The sequence below is a fragment of the Festucalex cinctus genome, chromosome 16, assembly GCF_051991245.1.
Source record: "Festucalex cinctus isolate MCC-2025b chromosome 16, RoL_Fcin_1.0, whole genome shotgun sequence".
NCBI classification, from domain to species: Eukaryota; Metazoa; Chordata; class Actinopteri; order Syngnathiformes; family Syngnathidae; genus Festucalex; species Festucalex cinctus.
Genome location: NC_135426.1, coordinates 24,783,437 through 24,808,714, shown reverse-complemented (window position 1 = coordinate 24,808,714; position 25,278 = coordinate 24,783,437). Strand labels below are relative to the sequence as shown.

Genomic DNA, 25,278 nt, shown 5'->3' with positions numbered 1-25,278 from the left:
AATCACCATAGCAAAATTTAGCATCAATAAATGTGATAAAAATGTTTTTTTTTTTTTTTTTTTTTTGACAATGAACACAAAAATGGCCTTGAGTCCACAAGTTGCTTCATGTTCCAAATAGCAAATGCTCTGAATTTGAAAAGAAAAATGTCCCTGTCACCAATGTCCAACATGAAACACTATTGCCACCTAGTAGCAGAAAATGACCTCGACACAAATCTATGACTCATTGTTTCACACTTCTTTTAACTACAGCTGTTAATTGCAATTGCTTACTCTCAAATTACTGCATCCATGAACTAAAAAATACCAACACATTTGATTTTTGACTGATAGCCCTAATATATAAACAATATATGCTTATTTGTGTGTGTTTGTGTATATATCTCATTATTTCCAATGTGTGTGTTTTTTTGCCGTTCTTGTAATGTTGGTTGTCGTGTCACTCCAGAATCGTCTTCCCACAACATGCATGTGATCTTCAGACCAAAAAAACCGCCAGACCACCTGTGGGTCCTCCAGGATCGCCATTAAAGTCAGTGCGCGCACACACACACGACACACACGACACGCTTCGCCTCCACGTGTAAATGATGTTGTGGTCCAAAGACGACGCAAATGATCAGGAGGTGAAAAAAAGGAGCAAGGCGGAGTTGCAGCGCGCGTGCGTGCGTGCGTGCGTGCGTGTGTTTAATGGGGCTTGACGCTGTTTGATACCTGCAGGCCGCACACACACAAAGAGGGCAATGTTGTTGTCCTAAAATAGCAGCGATCAATCAAATAGTTTGTTTACTGACAATGTTTCATCCTCCATCTGAAATGAGGGACGAACACGCACACTAATACGAAGACAAATGTGCACAACACAAACGCACACTCGCATATGAAAACAATCTACGTTTAGAAACAAAACGGAATATAAACAAACTAAAATGAAACTTCCCAAACTTTTCCTATCCTCACTCTCACGCATACGCACGCCGCACAGGTTGCGCGTGTCCCCCGCGTCCGGCGTGCGTTGCGAACGGCGGGCGCTCGTCGGACGTCCCGACGGAGACGTGCCGACACGTAAAGCGAGCGCCCCCGGCCGCCGGCCTCAGATGGCGGCTCCGCTCGGGCCTTCCGCCGCCGCCGCCGCCGCCGCCGCCGCCGCCGCCGGCGAGCAGCTGCCAAGCGTCTTCACGTCTCGTCTCGTCTCGTCTCGTGTCGTCTCGTCTCGTCTCCATTTTGCTTTTGGGAAGACCAACAACCGACACAAAATGGCGCAAAAAAAAAAAACGCACACTCAGAAAATAGAGATGGACCGATGTGGGTTTTTTTCAGGGCTGATACCGATACTGATTATTAGTAGTCAAGGGTGCCGATGACCGATATTTAGAGCCGATAATTCATTTTCACTAAAATGGGAAAATATGAGCATCAAAATTTTGAAAAAAATACAAACTCCAGATCTTAATTTTTGGGGGAATTTTAAAGCATATGTTTACTGAGCAACTTTTAGGTTGAGTAAAATATTGCGAGTTTTTAAAAAAAATCTTATTTACTATTTTTATTTATTTATTTTATATTTATATTATATTTCTATAAAAATATATTTTATAATATATATTTTGATTTTAATATTAATATATATTAAGGGTGTCACGATTTCGATTTTTTATCGAAATCGATCGAAATTACGTCACGATTTCGAGCATCGAAATAGAAGAGAGGACACACGATTCGATGCCCCCCCCCCCCCCGCGCCCGCCGCCACCGCCGCCGCCACCGCCACCTCCCAGGAAAGCAAATGAGACGCAGCCATTCAGCTACTAGCTAACGGCACTTGTTAGCTGACTTCTCCTGCAGTCATGATGGCAAGCGCGGACAGACACAGCAATGGTGCTTCAAGCCGCTCCCGCTTCTCTCGTCACCAGTTTGGAAACATTTTGCGTTCCCGGTGAGTTATGTCGACAACGTTCACGTTGTCGATAAAAAGACCACAGTTGCAAGATATGCTATGTGCGCGTACTGTACTCGGCCACGGTGTTACGCCCGGCTCGTCAAGGGGAAGGGAAGTAACACAATAACAGAAAATATAGAGTAGATAAACACGGGTCGACTTTAACATCTGAGTAGTTTTAATTGAAATTTCAGGCAGGGGTTTGACAAGGGAGTGAAAGTGGAAGGTGAACAAATAATAACCGCATTTGACAGAACTGACAGAACGGAGGAGAAACAACAATAACCAATAGGGGTATAATACACGGATACACAATAGCGTCGCGCTGGCACAGTCGTCCAATCGGAGTGTCGCGCTGGCACAGTCGTCCAATCGGAGTGTCGCGCTGGCACAGTCCTCCAATCAGAGTGTCGCGCTGGCGCATTCAAACTGAAGTACTATTATACGGGCACCAGCCGACACAAACACACACATACATACTAGGGGAGCGGAGCCGGCGGCGGGCCCGAGCCGCCAGCCTATAACAACGGGAAACACGACAAACATGACGGGACATTTACGCAGGCATCACAAAGATTTAGATTTATCAAATTCAACTAGAAGTGGGAAAACAACGGTCCAACCAACTATTTCATCCTCATTTACAGTGAAACTTCCACACACTTCAGCTCGCGCGAAACGCCAGATCCATAGGTCTATTTATAGCAGCAGACCTGCAGCCTTGGAAAACGCTGGATTCAAACATTTAATTAGTGTACTTGAACCACGCTACAGTATGCCCAGCAACTGTAAATGTTGGGATATAGTTTGTTCAGGCTGTATTTGTTCCATGACTTTGGATACAATATATTTTTTGTTGTTGTTGCACATTATTTTAAGAGGAACGCACAGCACACTGTTGTAACCAAAAACAGTCAATAGATGGCAGGCACCCACTGTGACTTTTTGTTTTTGTTTTTTTATTTTTTATTTTACACTTCAGTAAGAACAAGACGGTTAACTTTATATTGTAAATAAATTCTTTGAATTTGATCATTCCTGCCTAATGTCAATTATCATATATTACATAAATTTACACAAAAATAATATGGAAATTGCATCACCTATATGTAGCCGATCTTTTGAAATAAGATTTACTGTACAATGAATAGAACCAATGATCATAGACTAGCCTTAGCCTACAGAAGCATATGCCTCTGTGTTATAAAGTGGGGGAGCGGAAAAAAAAAAAAAAATCGAAAAAAAAATCGAATCGTGACCCCAAAATCGAAATTTAAATCGAATCGTGGAGTTGGCGAATCGTGACACCCCTAATATATATATATATATATATATATATATATATATATATATATATATATATATAATAATTATTGTTACATACATATATTTCTATATTCATATTTTTATTTTTATTTATTTATTAATCTTTATTATTTTTTTTAATCTATAGTCAATAGGCTGGAGGGTTGTAAATTCTGTCTTTCCACAGAAATGTCCCGCTGTTGACAAAACAAACACAAAATGGCAAAATACAGGCTGGGGGCTTTAGGACAAAATCACCACCACACGTTAAGAGAAGCCCAGATTTGTAAATTGAGAAGTCTACAAACGCGTCATTCTGCTCTCGTCTGACTTTGCGGGCCGACAATCGCAAACGCACACGTTGCTCACACAAACACAGATACGCACTTTTTGCTTCTTCTTCTTTTTTTCTTTTTTTCCCCTGCCCTATTTATTAATTTTTTTTTCCGCCATCTTTTTGGATTCTTTGCAGAAGCCGAGTCGAGGTCAAGACCTCACAGCCGTCAACGCACACACACGCAACTCACACACACGCACGCAACGCTGCGAAATCCTCCGAGCTGTCGCACAATAACGACGACGAGTTGCAGCGCACGCACAAAAATGACACACAAACGTCCTTTTCAAAGGCGCCTCTCGAGTGAGCGCACACACAAAGAATGAACGCAGGACGACTCGCGAATGTTGAACACGCGCGAGAGTAAAACGTTCGCACGCGTGCGTTAGGCGCGTCCTTGCTCAAGGTCGTGCGCGACACGTCGCACTTTTTTTTGGGCCTCGACCGTCGTCTCACGCGCGCACACGCGGCTCGTGTTTAAACGCTGCGTGTTTGCAAACTCCTCATTTGAGCAAATGTCACGACAAGGTCGACGACTCATCGTGGGCCTCCGCACGCACACACCGGCTCACTTTGTGTGTCTTTCTGCCTGTTGCGTCACTTGTCCAACTCGCAACTTGTGAAAAAATTGTGCGTGTCCGAGCGCGGCCTCACAATTTGACGCTTTTCCCTCATCCGTTACTGTCAGGTAGTTTGTAATGCAATTTCTCCAGAAATTGCACTTAGTCTAGTTGTGGGAATTCCCACGTATGTTATTGTGATTTTTAATTCTCCACACTTTTTTTTTTCTGTGAAATAACTCCCACACAATACTTCCGATTTGCACCATTTAAATTTCAACTAGCTTGAAAAATTCACACCATTCGGCGCATATATCGTCTGATTCCACATGACTTGCAGTATTTGCACAATTTAAGGTTAAATATCAACTTTTCCCCTTTCATTTTCAATGGGACAGACACTTTTTCCATCACTTTTCATGTCCACTTCCATACTTGTAACTTCTCATCATTACCAGGTAAAGTGCAGTAACCAGGAGGTCGTCATTTATCGCTCAATTTTCTTTATAAGCGTTCCACATGCATTTGAATCTTAGCATTCAACTTTCAGCATTCCCACACATTTTTTTCCAGAAATTGCACTTAGTCTAGTTGTGGGAATGCTGAAGCATTTCCACATGTTATTGTCATTTTTATTCTCCATACATTTTTTTTTTTTTTTTGCTGCCTAACAACTCCCACATAATACTTCCAATTTATACTGTTCAAATTTCAACTAGCTTCAAAATTTGACGCCTCCTGGCGTGTATATATCGTCTGATTTCACATTACTTACAGTATTTGCACAAATTTAACATTCAATATCAAATTTTCCCCATTCATTTTTTTCTAAGTGTCACTTTCCACGCCCACTTTCCATACATGTAATTTATCATCATTGCCAGGTGCTCGACGGCACAGTTGGTAAATCGGATTGTCGTCATTTCATCATTTATCTCACAATTGGCTTCATAAACGTTCCACATGCATTCAAATGTTAACATTCGGCTTTCAGCATTCCCACACAATTTCTCCACAAATTGCACTTAGTCTAGTTAGTCGTGTTGTTCCGATACCGATGCTGTTATTTCCATGTGTGGGTTTGTGTGTCCAGTTGTGTGTCTGTTAACGTGTGAGCGTGTGTCTGCACGCATGTTTTTGAGTGTGCACGTTATTGTGTTTGTTTGATTGTGTGTTACTGAGTGATTGTTTGTGTGTGTTTTTGTCTATTTTGTGTGTGTGTGTGTGTGAGTTGACTTGATGTGTTTAGGTGTGTGCATGCTTTTGTATGCACTTCTGTTTATTTTATGTGTTTGTTTCTGCGTGTGCGTGACTTTCCAGAAAGCGCGTCCGCGTGTGTTTGCGGATCCTCGGGCAGCTTTTTCTCATCCTCGCTCGCTAATGAGATTTTCTGCTGGGTGGTCCTTCCAAACACACACACACACACACACACACAGCGTGCACGCGCGTGGAACATCCCATAATAATCATCAAGTGTCTGGCTAAGCCGTGTGTTTCCATGGCGATGAGGAAGTTTGCAAAAGCCTATTGGGCTTTATTTATTTATTCATTTTTTGTAAATGGACTTTTGGTGGGAGCGACGACGCGTCCGTCTTGTGCGCTCATCGATGTCGACGTGATGACGTCATGACGTGACACGTCAACAAATTGATGGCATTTATTGGCAATAACCATACATGTCCATCTGGTGACTCTCCACAGTCATTTTGGCGGGAAAAGGCGGGACAATAATTCGAGCTGATTGGACGACGCGACATTCTACACGTTTGTATGAACCAATCACGGCCGCAAGTGAAAATTTCGTGTTCGTTTGTGCCGAAGGGGGGAAAAGCGCGAACATCTTACCAGCGAGAAAAACACGAAGCGCCCCCCCCCCCCCCCCCTTGTTCAACATTCAACAAGGAAACGGTGAGTGCCGTATTTTCCGCACTATAAGACAGACGCACCTAAAAGCCTTCATTTTTTTCAAAAGCTGACCTTCTAATCCGGTGCGCCTCATATATGGATTAATATTGAGCCGCAACAGGTCTCGCTGTCAATGCGCTATCGGTGACCCTGCAGAAGATTCCGCCATCTTGGATTATTGTCGAGTACTAATACTTTAGCTCAGAGAAAATAATAAAACGGCTGTTTATTCATTTTGGGAGTTGTCAGAAAGCTGCTTTGTAATCTATGAATAAAGTTTGACTGACCTATCGGACTGTTTTGTTGACGTTCCCTTTAGCGCAGCACCATCTAATGGATGCATAACGTAACCACAGCCTCTACTGTAGCGCCTTAGATATGGAAAAAGTTTGAAAATATGTCATTCTTTGAATGTGCCTTATAATGCGGAAAATCCAGTAATTCCGCAAGAAGAGAATTAATTGTAGCGTCCATTCGTCCATGTTAGATTTGTTTGTTAGCGTCTGCGCTGGCTTCCTGGTTTGGTCACTGTTGCATATCCCGCCCCCAAACGAAATGGCGCTCTGTGATTGGTCGGAACCGTCAGCGGTTCGGGAATTCGTCGGAGGTCGTCGGATCAGAAGAGCGTTTGTGAAACTTCAAATAGGAAATGTTGTCATGCCCGTGCAGGAAAAGTGTGTGCGTGAGTATCCTTCATCACATTCATTCACACATCTGCTCATGTGCAAAGTATATCAAGCGTGTCTGCGTGTGCGTGCGCATTTGTGTCAGCTAAAGTAGTTTCTGACACGTCATTAGCTAGAAAATCGCACACTTAAATACATTCAAAAACTGTGTCACAAGGGTTAAGAGGAGCTATTTATAGCAGCACTGTTATTAATAAGTCTTTGATCAATTACTACGCACGGGTTGTGTCATAATCAGGCGCTCCAAACGAGCCAGGCGGCCATCTTGTTAAGTGCTGAGAGCAAATCATAATAATAATAATAATTAAAAAAAAACGAAAACACACAAAAGTGTTTCTTTTGTGTTTTGGCAACTTTTTGTTGCACAATAACGATGACATCACACGCAGGAAGTGAACAAACAAGTCCAGGATTGATGAGGTTACGTTAGCTGGAGACGCGGGATTAGCATTTAGCTGACTGCGCTAAAGGCTGCCGCTGCTGCATCACCACCACAAACACACACACACACGCGCGCGCGCACACACCAAACTACCCCAAACACACACACAGTCTCACTCACGTTCGGGTACAAACTCACGCACACACGCACGCTGTCTCGCAGTTTTCACCGATTTGCCAGCTTGCTGTTGTACGCCAACAGGAAGCTAACGCTAACGGCGCAAGAAAGCCGTAACGAGAAGAGAGAGAATGATTATCAGCGGCGATATTCAGCATTTTGGGAAATATCAGCATCGGCCATTTTGAAGAATCACATGGCCGATAATAGAGCCATTTTTTATTTTTTTTTAAGTGTAAACTTCAGGGAACTAATTTAAATGTAAATTTTTAAAAGAAGTTTTTATTTTCATTTTTGTCGACCCTGGGAACTCTGCACCTTCTGTTTTTGATTGAAATTAAAACTAAGAGAAGTAAAAATGTAATAATTTTGGAAGACTTTTATTTTGTGTAGAAAATAATTGTTTGTGTTTATTTAACTTTTGAAAACATGCTACTGCGCCTCGGAGATCCCACAACTTGTCTTTTGACAAAGATTTTGAGAAAAAAAAAACAACTTAAAAATATTTGACTAACCCTAAAAGTTGCCCAATAAAAATATGCTTTAAAATAAAAATAAAAAAAGATAAGATCTGGAGTTTGTATTTTTTCCAAATTTTGATGTCCCTTTTTAGTGAAATTGAATATTGGCTTCAAATATTGGTTATCGGCATCCTTCACTACTAATAATTGGTATCGGTAAAAATCTTTTATCGTTCTATCTCTAGTAACGAGGCACCGGGGGGGGGGGTGTCTTTCGCCGTACGTCGTCTTCACCACGGCGCCGCCAAGCTAGCGACGGCGTGCGTCTCGGCGCTTCTTTTACGGCCGATTTCGGATGCCGGCGAGCCGAGCGGCATCTGCGCTACGCTAACGCCTTTACGGCTTTTATGGCTTTGATTATTTTTATTGCCCGCTGTTGGGCTTTTTGGCGGCCGAGCGGCATACGCACACGCGCGGCATGAAACCTCCGCCAGGGAAACCAAATCAAATGTTTTTATTCCAGCAGCCAGACGACAATAACTTTAATTGCGTTACGTCAACACCTGCGCGCGCGTGTGTGTGAATGTGTGTGTGCGCGTCCTGCAGAAGTTGATGTTATTTGCCGCATCCATCACTTTTGCTGACGTGTGACGCGAAGCAGCGAGCGAGCGCGCGTGTACAAGCGTGTAATTGTGCGCGCCGCCTTCGCGGACACCCGGTAAATGACAGCATCGTCTCACGCGTGACCGCGCGGTTACAAATACACTTGAAGTACTTTGACGGATCCAATCGCGCGCTCGTGTTTTCGCCGTCATGCTGGTTGCCACGGTAACGGCAGCAGGGGGGCTTTATGGGACGTTTTGAGGGGCGCAGTCGCAACGAGACGTTTTTGGCTCTCGGGGACGAGCAAAACTCTCGAGCAGCTCCAGATGCGTTGTGGCCACCGCGGGGGCAGTTTAGTTCACGCGCGCACGCGCACGCGCACACACGCTCGGCGCACGTTTGGCGCGCCGTGCTGAGTTACAACGCAATTTGCGGCGCTTCGCTGATGACCGCCGGCCATTTTATTTACGATCCGGCCGGCCCAAGTCACTCCGACTTCATTTTGTATTTATTTCTTATCTTTACTTATTTATCGGTTTGTTATCGAGTGGCGTCGACGTGATTTGCTGTTTTGTTTGTTGGTGGTGGCGTGTAAAAAGCGGCGTCGACGTGACGCGTTTGCTCGTTATCTGGCAGCCGCACGCAGTCGAGCGGCCGTTTTGTCTGGCCGCTGTTAACTTAGCGTGCCAGCTAATGCGTTTAGCCTAGCCTAGCGCACTCGATGCAATTGCACGTGCGCACGTGCGCACGCACGCAAAAAGCTTGTTGACTCTCGTCTCTGAACGTCCATTTTGTGTCAGCACATTTCACAGCCTTTGAGCTAATTAGCATCAAGCCTAGCCTGGCGCTAATTGCGTGCTAGCATGCTGTGGCTCATGTTTGAAGACAAAGAACGGATTAGTGAGGCGCTCGTTGCAAATTGATCCACCTAATATGATTATTGATCCAATTTGCGTCTGCACGACCGCATTTTTTTTTTTCTTTAGAAAGGCAAAACAAAGAAATATAAGGCACACGTTAACAATTTGTTGGCCAACATGTCTGACTGCTGATTGGCTGTAAAATGACAATGACGCCCCCTACTGCTATTCGTCGTCATTGCGGCACTCGACTTCCACTTGCTCAAGTGTGCGTGCGTGTGCGCGTAAACGCGAACTGTTGGACCAAGTGAGAGGCAATCAAAAAATTCTCACGTTTAATCAGCGTCTCGCTCACACACGCGCGCACCACACACGCACACACACAGCTGTCACATGATGAAAAATGGAGTATGACTGCAGAAGGCTTCATATAAATGAACCTTGGTTTCACTTTCAAATGTCTATATATATATATATATATATATATATATATATATATATAGTCGTTATATTTCTGTTCTTTATTTTCTGTAATGCAATTAAAATCAAACAAAAATGTGATCCATTCTGGATTCATGACAAATCAACTGAAATATTGCAAGCCTTTTCTTATTTTAATATTGCTGATTATGGTTTACAGCATAACCAAAACTCAAATATCCGATCTCAAAATATTAGAATATGATGAAAAGTAGACAAGTGGGCTATTCAACTAATCACTTGAATCGTCCAATTAACTCGAAACACCTGCAAGTGTTTCCAAGTGGATCCAGAACGTATCACAGTTTTGTTTTTTTAATTGCATTATGGAAAATAAAGGACTTTATTGCAATATTCTAATTTTCTGAGACAGTGTGTATATATATATATATATATATTTATTTATTTATTTATATGATGTTGTCGTAACTGCATTTCAGTGATTCGACCGGCGGCCATATTGAACTGTGATGTCACACAGGAAGTGAAGGAATCGAAAGTGTGTGCGTGTGTCCGTCAGGCTCGCCGCCAGTTTTCTTGAGGCTTCGCGCGTCGGCCGCCAATCAAACGGCCAGTAAGAACGTGTGCGCTCGATTTTGCGCCTCCCCTGCTTGATCGGCGCCGCGAACGCGCGCACACACCCGCACGTTCGCCCAAACGAGTGATCCACATTCATGACGTGTTTGTCCTATTGTGTGTCTTTCTGTGTGTGCGCCTTTGACATCCGTCTTCCCGAGGGAGACAAAAGTTCCCGCCCACTCTGCCCGCCGTCCTCCACCTTGATCCACTTGGATGAAACTGCTCTCTAATTGGCCGCGCACGCACACAAACACACCGTGCGGGTGTGTTTGTGTGCGTGTGCGTCAGACGAAGCCGATTGGTTGACAAAAGCGCATCGTTGCACCTTGCAGCCTCTCCAGTCATCAGTGACTTGAGTTAGCTGTTTTTTTGTTGTTTTTTTGTGCATTGGTTGGTTCGTTGCTCAGTCAATGCGTTGACTCGTGTTTTAGGTGATTAGCGAATGAGTTAGTTGGAAAACTGGTTCGTTGCTTAATCGATTGCTAAACGATTTAGTAGGTTAATTGGCTAGTTCGGGAACGACTGTAATTGGATAGTTGAAGCACTGGTTGGTTGGTTAATGGGTTAAATAATGTTAATTGGGTAGTTATGTGGCCCATGTTACTAGTTAGTTCATGTCTGATGCTAATGAGTTATTTGGTTAGTTAATTGTTTGTGAGTTGCTTGCGTAATCGGTTCGCAAATTCATGTGCAAGTTAATTGATGGACAATTTTGTTCATGTGGTCATTTAATGATCAGAAGGTGAGTTAGTGAATGAGTTATTTTAATTGGGTGCAGTTAGTGTGTGAGTTAATGAGTTGAATTTAGGGATGGGCGAGTATCGATACCAGGTATCGGCATGGGGCCGATAGCAGCCTTTTTTCAAGTACTCGAGTACTCGTGACGCAGACGAGTACAAGCGAGCGACGGCGGACGTGAAGTGAGTCCTCCTTGCCTGTAAGTGGCGCTAGCTAGCTTGCAGCAGTTTTTCACCAGAACTTCACCGGTTTGGAAATACTTCAAAATGGTCAATCTTAAACTAAAAGAGCAATTTTGTGTTTTATTTTCAGCGTTAAGACTATTGAAGAGTGACTGTGCTGTTTATTTTTTGTCAAAATTAAAGGAAATATATTTGTTTAAAAATATTTTTTCGTGATTTTTGTTTTATTTGTCAAAATGTACTACTGGTATCGGCAGTTGGTATCGGTGAGTACTGAAAAAAAAGTGGTATCAAACATCCCTAGTTTAATTGGTTAGTTATTTTTCATGAACAGGCTAGTTGGTTAATTGTTACTCAGTTTCTCGGGTGTGCGTGTGCATGCGTGCATGGAAGTCACATGACCTGCTCAGTCTGTGATTGGACACCCTGTCACATGAGTGACACTCAGGTGAGCTGCTTCCTGATGTCAAATTTGCAGCCGATGTCACATGACTCGATGTCCCTCCTGCGTTTCTATTGGTTGACTTCAAAACTTGATCTCGTTTTTCAAATCCTGCTTCAGAGCAGAGCAGCGGCCACCGCGCGCATGCACGAGTCCAGCCTCCTCCTCCTCCTCCTCCTCCTCCTCCTTGTTCTCCCTCCTCCTCTTCATCATCTTCATCATCTTCATCCTCCCGCACGAGGATGTGAGCGCAGCGGCAACAGCGGCGGCGCAAGCAGGACGACAAGTTGACGACAAAAGGCTCGCTCGTCTGTTCGGGACGCTTCGGGACGGACGGACGGACGGACGGACGGACGGACGGACGGCGTCGCGTCACGCCGCGCGCGCAGGATGCTTCGACTTTGTCCGGCGCGGACGCGAAGCTGCCGGTCGCCTCGGCGGACCAGCGGATCCTCTCACCCGTCCGTCCGCTGCCGCCGACCGCCGTGCTCGGGATGCTTCGTTGTGGCTTCTGACTGAGCTCCCCGCATGACGGATTCCCGCGCCGCTTCGGCTCGTTTTTTTCGACCCACGGAGGACCTGAGCGGAAGGAAGGAAGGAAGGAAGCCATTTGGGGGAGAGAAAGAGAAAAAGAAAAAGAATCCCGTCAGCTTGTTCTTGCGGACTCGGCAAAGTCCGCCACTGGACGCAAGCAATCAGCCAATCAGCTTCCGATCATCAATTAGCGGCGCACGTGTGCACATTTTTCAAACTTTTCATCTTCATTTCCTTTTCAAGTCTGATTCTACTTTCAATAATCTTGCTAATTCAGTCATTAATCGTTGTGCTGTAACGGGAGCACGCGACAAGTCATTTGTTCGTGCGCTGCGGGTTATTTGCATATTGGAGGTTCATTTGCATATGGATATTTTTCTGTTTAAATACTTATTTACATTCTACTCTCGCTGGCAAGCCGCCTCAGAGATAGATTTCCTCTTCTTGTTCTTCCTCTTCCTCCACTTCCTGGTTTGAGGAGGCCTCCTACTATTGGCTCCAATGTGATTAGACCTCAGCCAATCACAGCAAAGTTCGGGCGCGTGGGCCCGCGTGACCCGACGTCATGCGCAACGGGCGCGGCACGCCCGAGCAGTGGGCGGCGTCGGTGACCGGCGGGCGCCCGCGCGCGGGCGGCGATCGTCCGGCGGGCGTCCACAAACGACTCGTCCTGGCCTTCGCGCTGTCCATCCTGACGCTCGTCATCGTCACCGCCGTGGCCGTGGCGCTGGGCGTTCGCTTCGAGGAGTGCGGCGCACCCGAGGAGGCGCTAGCGGGCGCGGCGGGGTCGCCGGGGCACCGAGGCGCCAACAGGCCCAACGGCGGCAGGGGCGAGCGGGTGTCGGCGGCGGAGGATGAGACGGCGCAGCCGTGGAGGCGGAGTCGGCTGCCGGGCGCCGTCAGGCCGCGCCACTACGACCTCAGCGTCGCCGTCTACATGGACAACTTCACCTTCTCGGGTGACGTCAGCATCGACATCGAGTGCGTCAACGCCACCAGGTTCATTCTGCTGCACGCCGACAGACTCGAGGTACGAGCACACCCGACTTGACGTAGTTTGAAGCCCTCCCTAATGAACATAAATTTCATAGCCTCCCTTCTTGATTCCGTATTTGACTCCCTCCCCTCTGGAAGTCATGTTTGACGCCACCAATTGTTTGACTCTTGAGGAGCAGTAGCTGTCAGCACAGCCCCGCCCCCTTCCTCCATCATCCAATCAGAAAACACCCTGCGTGCGTGTGTGTGTGCATTTGTGTGTCTTCCTGCTGGTGAGGTTTATTTTAGTTGTTTCCTTTTTGTAGCTAATTACACGCTTGTTAGGGTTCATTAGGTTGATGTTGAGGTTCATGTGTGAGGTTAGCGCGCCTGCGGCGAGGCTAACGTGACAGCAGCTTCCTGTTGAACCAACGCGCCCCGCGGATGCTATTAGTGTTGGTGGTCAGGAGGGTCCTCAGAGAATGGGATGTTAGGTCTAGACTTGACAGTGGATTTCTAGTTTTGAGACTGTAGTTTACTCCCGGCAGAAGGTTCTAGTCCCAAGTAAGGTTTTTGCCTTGAGAGCAGGTACTAGTCCTCAGAAGGGGGTTCTAGTCCCAAAATATTAGTATTAATAATAGATTTTAGTCCTTAGGCAAGACTTCAATTCCGTTCTTGCCCCAAGAGAAGCTTGTGGTCCTCAGCGAGGGTTCTACTCCAGAGAATTTTCAAATCTTGCGAGATGGTACTAGGCTGAAGAGTGTTTCACTTTCAAGTGAAGGATCTCTATTCCAGCACTGACAAAAGGTTTTAATCCTCCAAAATTGTTGTAACCCCCAGAGGAAGGTTCCCGTCTCATGCGACGGGACTATTCCCAAGAGAATGCTTTAGTTTCAAGTCAAGCTTCTATAATCCCGGACTCCCGGGATAACATTTTAGCACTCAGAGAAGGTTTTTGTACCGAGTGTCGATATAAGTCTTCGAGAAGGTTCTTGAGAGAATGTAATTGTCCCAAGGAAAACTTCGAGAACCGAAAGAAGATTTGAGTTCAGAGAGCAGGTACTAGTTCTAAGAGATTAGCTCAGTTCTGAGTCAAACTTTATGTCCTAAATTAAAAAAAAAAGAGATACTTTTAGGGAGGGTTTTCGTCCCAAAAGAAGGTTCTAGTCCTGAACGACGGTTCTAATCCAGAGGGAAGGTTCTTGTCCCAGACTAAAGGTATCATGGCAAGGGAAGGGTCTAGTGCTGAGGGAATATTGTCAGGCGAAGTTTTTGGTCTTGCGGGAAGGTCTAGCCCTGATGGAAAGGTTTAGTCCTGAAAAAAGGTTCTTGTCCCAATGTTTCCTTCCCAGGGTAAGGTTCTCATCCCAAGGGGTGGTTCTATTGCTGAGAGAAGATTCTAGTCTGGAGAGAGAGTACAAGTCCCTGGAGAAGGTTTTGGTCCCATGAGAAGGTTCTTGTTCCAATGAGGTTTCCCGTTACAGGGTAAGGTTCTTATCACGTGCTGAGTAAAGAATCTACTCCCAGGATGAGGTTCTTGTCCCAAGTTAAAGGGATCTTGGGTTCACACGGGAGGTGAGGATGAAATAGAGATTCATGTCAAAAAATCCGAATGATCCCTTTAAGGTACTAGACCAGGGTGAAGTTTGTAGTACCAGGATAAGGTTCTCATCATAAGGAAAGGGTCTAGATTTTGGTCTTGAGATTATGGTGTTGTCCCACTGAATAAGGTGCTCGTATTAATCGAGTCACTTCCACGTTGCGGCTGTAGGTGTCAAGTGTGTCGGTGACGGCCAACAGGCCAGGGGGCGGAGCCATCCGCGTCCACCGCCACTTCCCCTTCCCGGCCAATCAGATGCTGGTGCTGGTCCTGCATCGGGAGCTCAAAGCTTCCAGGACGTACCGCCTCAACGTCACCTTCGACGCCGCCATCGAGGACGAGCTGCTCGGATTCTTCAGGAGCTCGTACACCCTCGACGGGGAGAGACGGTACGCGATCGATTCACCATCACCAAACAATGCAGATGGACCGAGAAGGTTTTTTCCCGCCCGCCCGATACCGATGCCAATTATTAGTAGCGAGGGATGCCGATAACCGATATTTGGAGCCAATATTCAATTTCACTAAAAAGGGACATCACAATTTGGAAAAAATACAAACTCCAGCTCTTTGCTTTTTTTTTTTTTTAATATGTTTATTGAGCAACTTTTAGGGTTAGTAAAATATTTTTAAGGTTTTTTTGTTGGTTTTTTTTTCTTTTAAATCTTAGTCAATAGACAAGTTCTGGCATCTCCCAGGCGCAGTAGCATCTTTTCAAAAGTTAAATAAAAACAAACAATTATTTTCTACACAAAATATATCTTCCAAACATTTCAAAATTATGAAATTTTTACTTATCTTAGTTTTAATTTCAATCAAAAACTGAAGGTGCAGAGAGTTCCCAGGGTGGACAAAAATGAAAATAAAACCTTTTTATTTTATTTTTATTTACATTTAAATAAAAAAATAATAATTGCCCCATTATCGACCATGTGATTCTTGAAAATGGCCGATGCCGATATTTCTCAAAATGCTGAATATCGGCCCAGCCGATACTCGGTCTATCCCTACTACACAAGCATGCACGCTATCATGCGCACGCACACATGGTGAGGTACTCTGTGGTGCTGCAGCAGGTGGTTTCCACTCCAAAAGGTCAGAGTTCACAGCCACGACATTGATTAACTCTCTTAAGTCCTACACACGCACGCACGCACGCACGCACACGCACTCGCCTTATCTTATGAATTTCCCATAAGTCCGCCGCAGCGCTCCTTCGCTGTCGTGCTGATGGGAAATGAACTGATGCATTTTTCACGACTCTTTCAATGCTCGCGTGTGCGTGCGTGCGTGCGTGTTGGGGTGTCATGGCGGGGCGGGGCCAATGAAACGCTGTTTACTGCCATGTCGTCGCTTCATTTAGCGTGTTAGCATTGTCGCTGCTGCGTCTGCTGGAAAAGTGGCCCATAAAAAACAGACTCGTTTCCTTCCTTCCTTCTTTCCTTTCCCTTACGTGTGAAATTTTTTAGCCGCTGAGCTGCGATATATCACATTTGTTTTGGTCCGCTTCTCACTGCCGACCGCTTCCCCTCATCAATACTCGATCAATAGACAGGCACACACGCACGCACGCACTTAGTCATCCATTCCAAAGATATTCCGACCACAAATGTTGACAAAACATCAGCATGCAGAGACTCCAAATGTGTGCGTGCGTGCGTGCGTGTTGTTTTTCAGGATTAGCAGGATGCAGCGAAGCGGCTAAAATCACAAGCTAACATGATCGTGAACCTCGGGACACTTTTAAACGTGTCAGCGCCGGAGGTGCTAAAATGAATTGCAACACATGCTCACGAGTCAGTTGGAAATGTCACATGACCCGACAGCCACTTTTGAGCGGACGATGATGTCGTTTAAAGACAAATATCAATAGATTATTCATTGATTTGTCACGGTGAAAAAGGCCTTCATCTTTTTGCTATCAAAGTACAAACATGTAAGACAGCAAACATGTTAACTTGCTAACACACAGCGTGAACTTTTTTTTTTTAAAAGTCATGTTTGGGGAAACGGGTCAGATTCTGTTTGCCTCGAAGTGAGGAGATGCGGGTTTGAATCTCAGTTGTAACTTTTCCTCACTTGTTTGTTTATATGCGACTTGACGTTGACTGTCGACCGGCCGTCGTTTGTGTTTTGCATCCGTCGTGCGAAAGCCGACACCAATGGACGCGCATTTTATTTTATTTTTTTTCAAAAATGATGACTCGGCGCCTTTATCGGCTTCTTTTGTAAAACGATCCATGCGATAGAATTCAAAGAAGTGAGCAAAATTGTTGAGTCATGATCTTCCGAGAGAGCGAGAGTGTGCGTGCGTGTGTTGGCGTGTGTGCACATACTTCCTGTGCCCCAGGCAAGATTTTTGCAAATGAAAGGGAATAGATCATCATATAATGATGGAAACAATTGGACTCGGCACTTAATCCTGTTTCAAAAAAAAAAAAAAAAAAACATGTCTCATCAGATAATCCAACAATCAATGTGAGCCAGCACGTAGTCCTCTAAACCACGACAGGATTGATCAAATAATCCCATGCAGAAAAAAAATATGACTAATAAAATCATCCCATCTAAAAAAAACATGTGAATCATCTGATAATCAGGAATCAAATATGACGTCTGTTAATCCTACAGGCGACCATAAAATTTGGCAAATAAACATGCGTCAAATAATCCTGTATGAAAAACAGGACTTAAATTGAGTATCAAAAATATGACTGATAAAACAATACTGTTAAAATCATGTGCCTCAACCGTTATTGCGATAAAAAAACAAATGATTCACCAAATAATCCAGTATAAAACAGCATGTCAATTTTCAACTAATCCTGAAAGCAACACATAAATCACATGACTCATCAAATAATCCCATATTAAAACCTGCCTGTGAATTGTCATAATCCCATATTAAAATGTGTGACTCACATCTAAAACCTGATTTATCAAATAATCCCACATAACAAAGCATGACTCGTCAGATAATCCGGTCTAAATCCTGCAAACATGACTCGTCAAATAATGCCATGACTCATCCAATAGTTTTATACCTAGCACGACTCATCAAATAATCCCTGATAAAACATGTCTGTGATTTGTCATAATCCCATCTAAAAACGTCTGATTTACAACTAAAACATTACCCATACAATAATCACAGATGACGAAGCATGACTCGTCAGATAATCCAGTATAAAACAGGACGTCGTTTCTCAACTAATCCTGCAAATCAAATAATCCCAAAACCCGTCAAATAACCCTGCACATGACTCATCAAATAATACCGTATGAATTTGTCATAATCCCATATAAAAACGTGTGACTCACAAATAAAACACGACTCATCAAATAATCCCACATAGCAAAGCATGACTCGTCAGATAATCCAGTACAAAACAGGACGTCATTTTTCAACTAATCCTGCAAATCAAATAATCCCACTCACCAATTGATGGCATACAAAATCCAACGGTTGACCTAATAGTGCAATTTGGCCTCCATGTTTTCCCCGATGTGCGTTTGCGCTCAGCTACCTGGCGGTGACGCAGTTCAGCCCGACGCACGCCCGCAAAGCCTTCCCGTGCTTCGACGAGCCGGCGTTCAAGGCCACCTTCTCGCTGAGCCTGCGTCACCAGCCGCAGTACACGTCGCTGGCCAACATGCCGGCGACGGACGGCGGCCAGGACGACGGCGAGGACGGCTGGACCACGCGCCGCTTCGCGCGCACGCCGCGCATGTCCACGTACTACCTGGCCTGGGCCGTCTGCAACTTCACATCCAAGGAGACGCGCAGCGACGGCGGCGTGGCGGTGAGTCGCGCGCGGCGTCCTCATCGACGTCCTCTCGTGTCCAATTTGGTCCCATGATGTCGATTGTCATCGTGTCCCATTTAATTTCCCATTTTGTCCCGTTCCGTCCCTCATAAATGTCCCATCGTGTCCTGTGATGCTTCACTGTGTCCCCCGTTGTGTCCCATAGCCAACACAACACGCGTATTAGTGATAGACCGATATGGGTTTTTTTTTTTTCAAGGCCGATACCGATACAGATTATTAGTAGTCAAGTTGGCCGATAACCGATATTTCAAGCCGATATTCATTTGAAGTAAAATGGGGGGGGAAAAAAAAAACTTTTTCTTTTAAACTATATTAACCGATTTGTTCAAAAAATATATTTAAAAAAATTGCAGGGAGCTTCCAGGGGTCATTAGCATGTGTTCAGGTAAATTAAAAAATAATAATAAAAATTAGAAAGTAAATAAATAGATATCTAAAGATCTCTACTGTCAATAAAGTTTTCTAAAATTTCAGCATAATTTCTTGATTTATTTTATTTATTTATTTTTATTGTATTTATTTATTTATATTTATTTTATTCTTATTTTTCTTATTTCCATTATTTATTTATTTATTTTGTTTTTTTTATTATTATTGATTTATTTATTTATAAAAGATTTCTACTGTCAAGGTTTTCTAACATTTCAACATAATTTCTTGATTTTTTTTATTAATAAAAAGTGTAGGGAGTTTCTAGTTTTCATAAAGTGGAAATTGAAATAGATCCATAAATGAAAAGTTCCCTGCATGATGCATCTCACTGAGTAACAAATTCATGCGAATGGAGCTCATTTGGGTTTTTTGTTAGGCTTCGTAAAAACGTTTCAAAAAGATCTTCGTGGTGAAAAATTGTGTGAATATGTTCCAAATGTGTTTACGACAAATAAAAACTGATCTTACAAATCCTGATGAAAAGCCCAAATTCGCTACGTTCGCAAGTAAAAAAAATGGCCGATGCCGATATTTGTCAAAATGCCAAATATCGGCAGCGATAATCGGCCTGGCCGATTTATCGGTCTATCCCTAATGCGTATGAAAGTGAAAGACTGAAAGGTGTCGATGGTGTCACTTTGAGTATCCGGAGAGATGATGTCATCACATTCCTCCTCCAGGAAGTGGACACGGGTCACTTCCTGCCATTACTGCACGCAGCTGCGCCGCGTTAGCGCACGCCACGCGGCGCCAGCTGTGGCCCGTTGGTGGCGCTCCGATGGGACGCTTTTTTTTGTGTGCTGCTTTGGCTTTTTTTCTTTTTCCAACGCGCGCACGCACACGCAGATATGATGATATCGAACGACAAGGACAAAAGACGAGCGCGACCTTGTTCCTTCTGTGATCGTCTCTCCATCAGCGTAATTACACATCATCCGTCTCGACGGACGGACACGCGCGCCCAAGGACACGCACGCACGCACACGCTGGAAGAAAATCGTACTCGTACACAAACGCTCGTATCATTTTTTCATGTATAACAGGAAGTGTTCTCAGTGGCAAAATTAATCTCATATTAACATTCGTATTAGTACCTTGAGGCAGCAGTCTGTGTGTGTGCGTGAGAGAGTGTGTGCAGAAACTTCCTGCCCCCCCCCCCCTAATGAAAGCTCCTTTGAGCTGCGTATCATGCAAATTAACTTTGTGAATGGAAGTGATTAGGAATGAATTATATTTGCTAAATGTCATTGTCCTCTTTTTGTTCTTGCAGATCACGCGCGCGCGCGCGCGCACGCGCACACACACAAATGTCACATTGTATATCACCACGTCCCGGTTAGCATGAAGTAAAGCTAATAGTATTAGCGCAACGTGCTAACATATTAGCTCAGTGGTGTCCAAACTACGGCCCGGGGGCCATTTGCAGCCCGCCGTCCATTTTTTAGTGGCCCGCGACATTTGCTAAAAAAAAAAAAAAATGGCATTTGACTCAGTTCAAAGAAAATAAAAACAAAAATGTTTGGAGATGGTCAAAGTAAGAAGGGAAGGTGTCGAAAAACACAGGTGCTATTAAAAGTTATTTTAGTTAACTAAAACTGACGAAAAAACTAAAATTCAAAAAACAATTTCGTTAACGAAATAAAACAAAAACGAAGATACTTTTTAAAAAACTAAAACTAACTGAAACTACATTTTATGTTTATAAAACTAACTATAATTATACCAAACATGTCCTTAGGTTTAGTCTTTTGGTAATTAATTGAATGCATGAGCCTTTGGGGATGATTTGAAATGTGATTTTTAGTCGATTTATTTTGATTTAATAATAATGACGTCGCACCCATGGTTTTTTTTTAAAATGTTGTGCACGAGTAAAACACATTAAAGAAAAAAAAACAAAACTAATTCTGAAATTAAACTAAAACTAAGCATTTCTTAAAGAACTAAAACTAATTAAAAAAAAATAACAGAATCACCCTGAAAACTAATTAAAATTAACTAAATTAAAAAAAAAACTAACTCAAAACCAAAAATAAATAAAATGAAAAATTCCAAAACTAGAACCCTGCTGCCATATTACAAATAAATTGTTTATATACTGTCGCATTTTTCTATGTATGCAAAAGCACAAAGAAATAATTTGTCCAATTTTTAGTGTTACTAAACACAATATCTCTCCATAACATGATGTGGCCCTTTCGGATTTTCTGTATGTGGCCCTCAAATGAAAAAGTTTAGCCGCGTTAGCACGTTGCACCCTTGACTTTTATAAATTGTTGAAAGGCCCAAACAAAAACGTCTTTTATTTGACTCCGACACAAACGTTGAATGAGCGTGTTTATGAAGCTAACCTGTTGCTAACTTGTTAGCATACGTGTGATTATGACCACGTTTCCGCCCCATCGTGATCGTCATCGTCAAACAAAAGACAGAGCCCCGCCCCCCATCATTTTCACATGTGCGCATCATTCACACCTGAATCTAGATTAATTATGTTTTTCCCCTCCCCCAGATTCGTTTGTTCGCCCGCCCGGACGCCATCGCGAGTGGCGCGGGCGACTACGCGCTACACATCACCAAGCGTCTTCTGGCCTTCTACCAGGACTTCTTCCAAGTCCAGTACTCGCTGCCCAAACTGGGTAAGCGCACTTGGCTTCCTCTCAACACTTTTTCTTTTTTTGTTTTTTTTTGTCACTTGACGTCTTTGTTTGTCCTGTCGCCGCTCATATGGGGAAGCGTTCCAGTGTGTCAACATAGCTAGCTTAGCGCTAGCTAGCTCGCAGCAAGTCTGCAAGCGTATGGATTTGGAATTGGTGGTTTAAAAAGATAAATGGATGGTTGGAAGATCAACCTGGATTCTGCTGTTTGACAGTAAGCGAAGATGAAGGTTGATGCCACATTGTCGTTAGCGTGTCGCTATACAGAATCCGTTTTCAAGAAATGAATTGGAGGCTTTGGACAACATGTGGTGAAGATCATTTGAGGGCCACATCCAGAAAATCAGAAAGGACGTAAGGGCCACATCATGTTGTGAAGAGAAATTGTGTTTAGTCCTAAAAATTGTACAAATCATTTCTTTGTGCTTTTGCATACTTAGAAAAATGCTACAGTATATAAACCAATTTATTTGTAATATGGCAGCAGGGTTATTATAGTTTTGGGATTTTTCATTTTAGTTTTTTTTTTTTTTATTTAGTTAGTTTTAATTAGTTTTCAGGGTGATTCTTAGTTTTTTATTAGTTTTAGTTCTTTAATAAATGCTTAGTTTTAGTTTAGTTAGTTTATGTTTTAGTTTTTTTTTAATGTGTTTTACTTGTGCGCAACATTTAAAAAACATCATGGATGCGATGTCATTATTCCGGTTTATATCAAAATGAATCCCCAAAGGCTCATGCATGCAATTAATTACCAAAAGACTAAAACGAAGGACATGTTTGCTAGAATTATAGTTTTATTTTGGTTAGTTTTGTAAACATCAAATGTAGTTTCAGTTTGTTTTCTTTTTTTTTAAAAAGTATCTTTGTTTTTGTTTTATTTTGTTCACGAAATTGTTTTTTGAATTTTTGTTTTTTCGTCAGTTTTAGTTAACTAAAATAACTTTTAATAGCACCTGTGTTTTTCGACACCTTCCCTTCTTACTTTGACCATCTCCAAACATTTTTGTTGTTTGTATTTGATTTGAACGGAGTCGAATGCCATTTTTAGCATATGTCGCGGGCCGCTAAAAAAATGGACGGCGGGCTGCAAATGGCCCCCGAGCCGTAGTTTGGACACCACTGGTGTAGTTAAAGTGCGAAAAGTTATTTATATTCTTTATATTTTGTGTACTGTGTTGTGTTTTTCTGCTCATTTGAATTGATTGAGGTTTTGGTGGTTAAATTCCGAAAACAAACGTCGATTATTGGATTTAGGTTACGAGTCGATAGTCGGACGTCTGTTTGCAATATTTTCAACTGCATTTAAGACTTGATACCAAACATAATTGTGGTGGTATTGACCTTTAATACAAAATATAAGTTATTCAAGTAATATACCCGATGTTCGGCTAGCGGTGTCGTCGTCTTGCGGCATCTGGCAGATGTTGGCAGCTGTTGCTCGTGCGAGCGGCGGCCACGTTGACGAGCGCGTCGGGTCGTGCTGACGCGTCCGAACGCGTTCTCCTCCTTTGGCCGTTTTTCGCCGGCAGCTCGCCGGACGCGTGCGAGCGTGGCGGACGTCCCCGAGCCGCCGGGCGCCATCTGTTGTCGTTGGGGCCCCCGAGGACCGCCGAGAGAGAGCGCTGCAAAGTCCTAAAAATAAACATGCTGCTTTTTTTTCTTGATTATGTTAAAGGATTCAGCATTTTTTTAAAATGTTTTTTTATTTTAAGAGTTCTCAGTTGTGGCTAAAATAATCCAAGCGTCAACAATTGTTGTGACAGCGTTGAAACTGGTGCATCGGTCTCATGCGGTTCGCAGCACTGGTCCCGCCCCTCGTACTCCTCGGCCAATAGCGAGGCCGGATTACAGCCGTCTCCTGATGACGGATGTCAACATGACGGATATCAATCCCGGCTGCCTCCGTCACAACACGTGTCAATCGTGAGTCACATGTCAGTTGTAACTGGCACGTGTCAAAAACGAAAACTAATGATATCACGAAAAATAATATTGAAAAAATATATATTTATAAATCAAATAAAACTGTTTTCAAATATTTATTATTGACTCATTCACTCAAGGCCATTTTCACTGAAGCAAACCGACTTCGCTCCCTGCTCTTTTGCTGGATTTTGACTGATTTTGATTTGATTCATCAGGTAAAAAAAAAAAAAAAAAAAAAGTATTTGTTTCCGTTTTGCAGCAATTAGCATGAGAATATAGCATTTTCAGTTTCATCATTTTCAGTTTCATAAATCTGTTTCAAACTGTGGGGAAAAACAGCTTGTTGCAACATGGCCCTGGTTGATCTCTTATACTCTGCTGCCACCTGCTGGCTGTTTTTGTAATGATATTGCTTTAACCATTATCTTTAGTTTAGAGGCTACATCAAAGCCTTGTGTATAAAAAAAACAAAAAACATATAAATACGTCTTTGGAACACTGGTGATATTTAAAATAGAACGTATTTATACGTCATTGGGAGCAAATGAGTTAATATTATTATCTATTTTTCGGGTTCTTGTTGTGTGTGATGGGAGCGCTATGAAGATGAAGATGAAGATGAAGAAGCGCGATTGTTTGCGCCTCAGCGGGAATGTTGAGGCTCAGGTGATCCGCCCTCGCGCACAATTAGACGCGACGTGCGTGGACTGATGTGTTCCGTGGAGTTCTGCCTCCATCTGGGATCCGCGCACAAACGTGCCACAGCCTCAGGGCTCGCGCGCGCACGCGCACGCACACGCGCACCTCCGCCATGTGTGCTTTTCTGTCTTTGTCTGTCGGCCTCGTGCGTCGCCTCGGGCCGACACGCAACAACAGATGGACTGAAGCAAAACGCACGCACGCGCGCGCGCACATGTCGAGAGCTGGAGGCCAGTCAGCTGTCTGCATGCTGCTCGCAAGTCGCAACGAGTCCACTTGACTTTGTGAGAAGAAGAAGAAGAAGTTACACAAGATCCCGGCTGCTCTTCCGTTCCTAATATTGGGACCCCAATGAAACTTGCAGAGGGGCCAGTAGGATGATGATGATGATGACGACGATGATGATGATGATGATGATGATGATGCATAGCTGTTACTATGACAACACCTGTTAGCGGGTGTAACAGTTATCATGGCAACCGCAGTGACGTTTGGATGCAGCAGTTTCTGTAGCAACCAGAGCAGCACCTGTAAGTGGGTGAAGTAGTTGCCATGGCGATGCCTGTTCATGGGCGGAGCAGTTACCGGGGCAACCGCAATAACTCCTGTAAGTGGATGGAAGGGTTTCCATGGTTACCCTATGGACACTTGTATGTGAATGTTGCGGGTTACGATGGTCGTGACAGATGACAACAATGTTGATTTGGCGACTGCCGCGATGACCATAACGACGCCTCGGAGTAGAAATTGCCATGGCAACCATACTCAGTGGTTGTATTAGTTTCCATGATGATCTTAGTGACACCTGTGAGTTGTTGCAGCATTTTGACAAGGCCCACACAATATTGTGTTCTATTGCTATAAAACATGGAACCTTACCAAAAGTATTTTTTTTTATCTGTTTCCGCTTTGCAGCAATTAGCATTAGAATATAGCAAAGTTTCATTATTATTCAAAAATCTGTTTTAAACTGTGGGGAAAATAGC

At 43.6% G+C, this 25,278-nt stretch overlaps 1 protein-coding gene across 4 annotated transcripts in view; it reads left to right on the top strand.

The window, feature by feature from the left end:
* The window catches only part of LOC144003313 (thyrotropin-releasing hormone-degrading ectoenzyme-like), a 48,334-nt gene that overhangs the window by 695 nt on the left and 22,361 nt on the right, over nt 1-25,278 (top strand). The window contains exons 2-5 of one of the 4 annotated variants that reach the window (XM_077499432.1): nt 452-535; nt 14,920-15,137; nt 18,272-18,551; nt 21,523-21,649. In XM_077499432.1, the coding sequence (XP_077355558.1) occupies nt 15,004-15,137; nt 18,272-18,551; nt 21,523-21,649 (541 nt within the window). In that variant the 5' untranslated portion in view covers nt 452-535; nt 14,920-15,003. Of the gene's footprint in view, nt 1-451; nt 536-10,221; nt 13,204-14,919; nt 15,138-18,271; nt 18,552-21,522; nt 21,650-25,278 lie in introns of those variants that run through there. The other 3 variants (XR_013278934.1, XM_077499430.1, XM_077499431.1) reach the window with 3 other exon arrangements.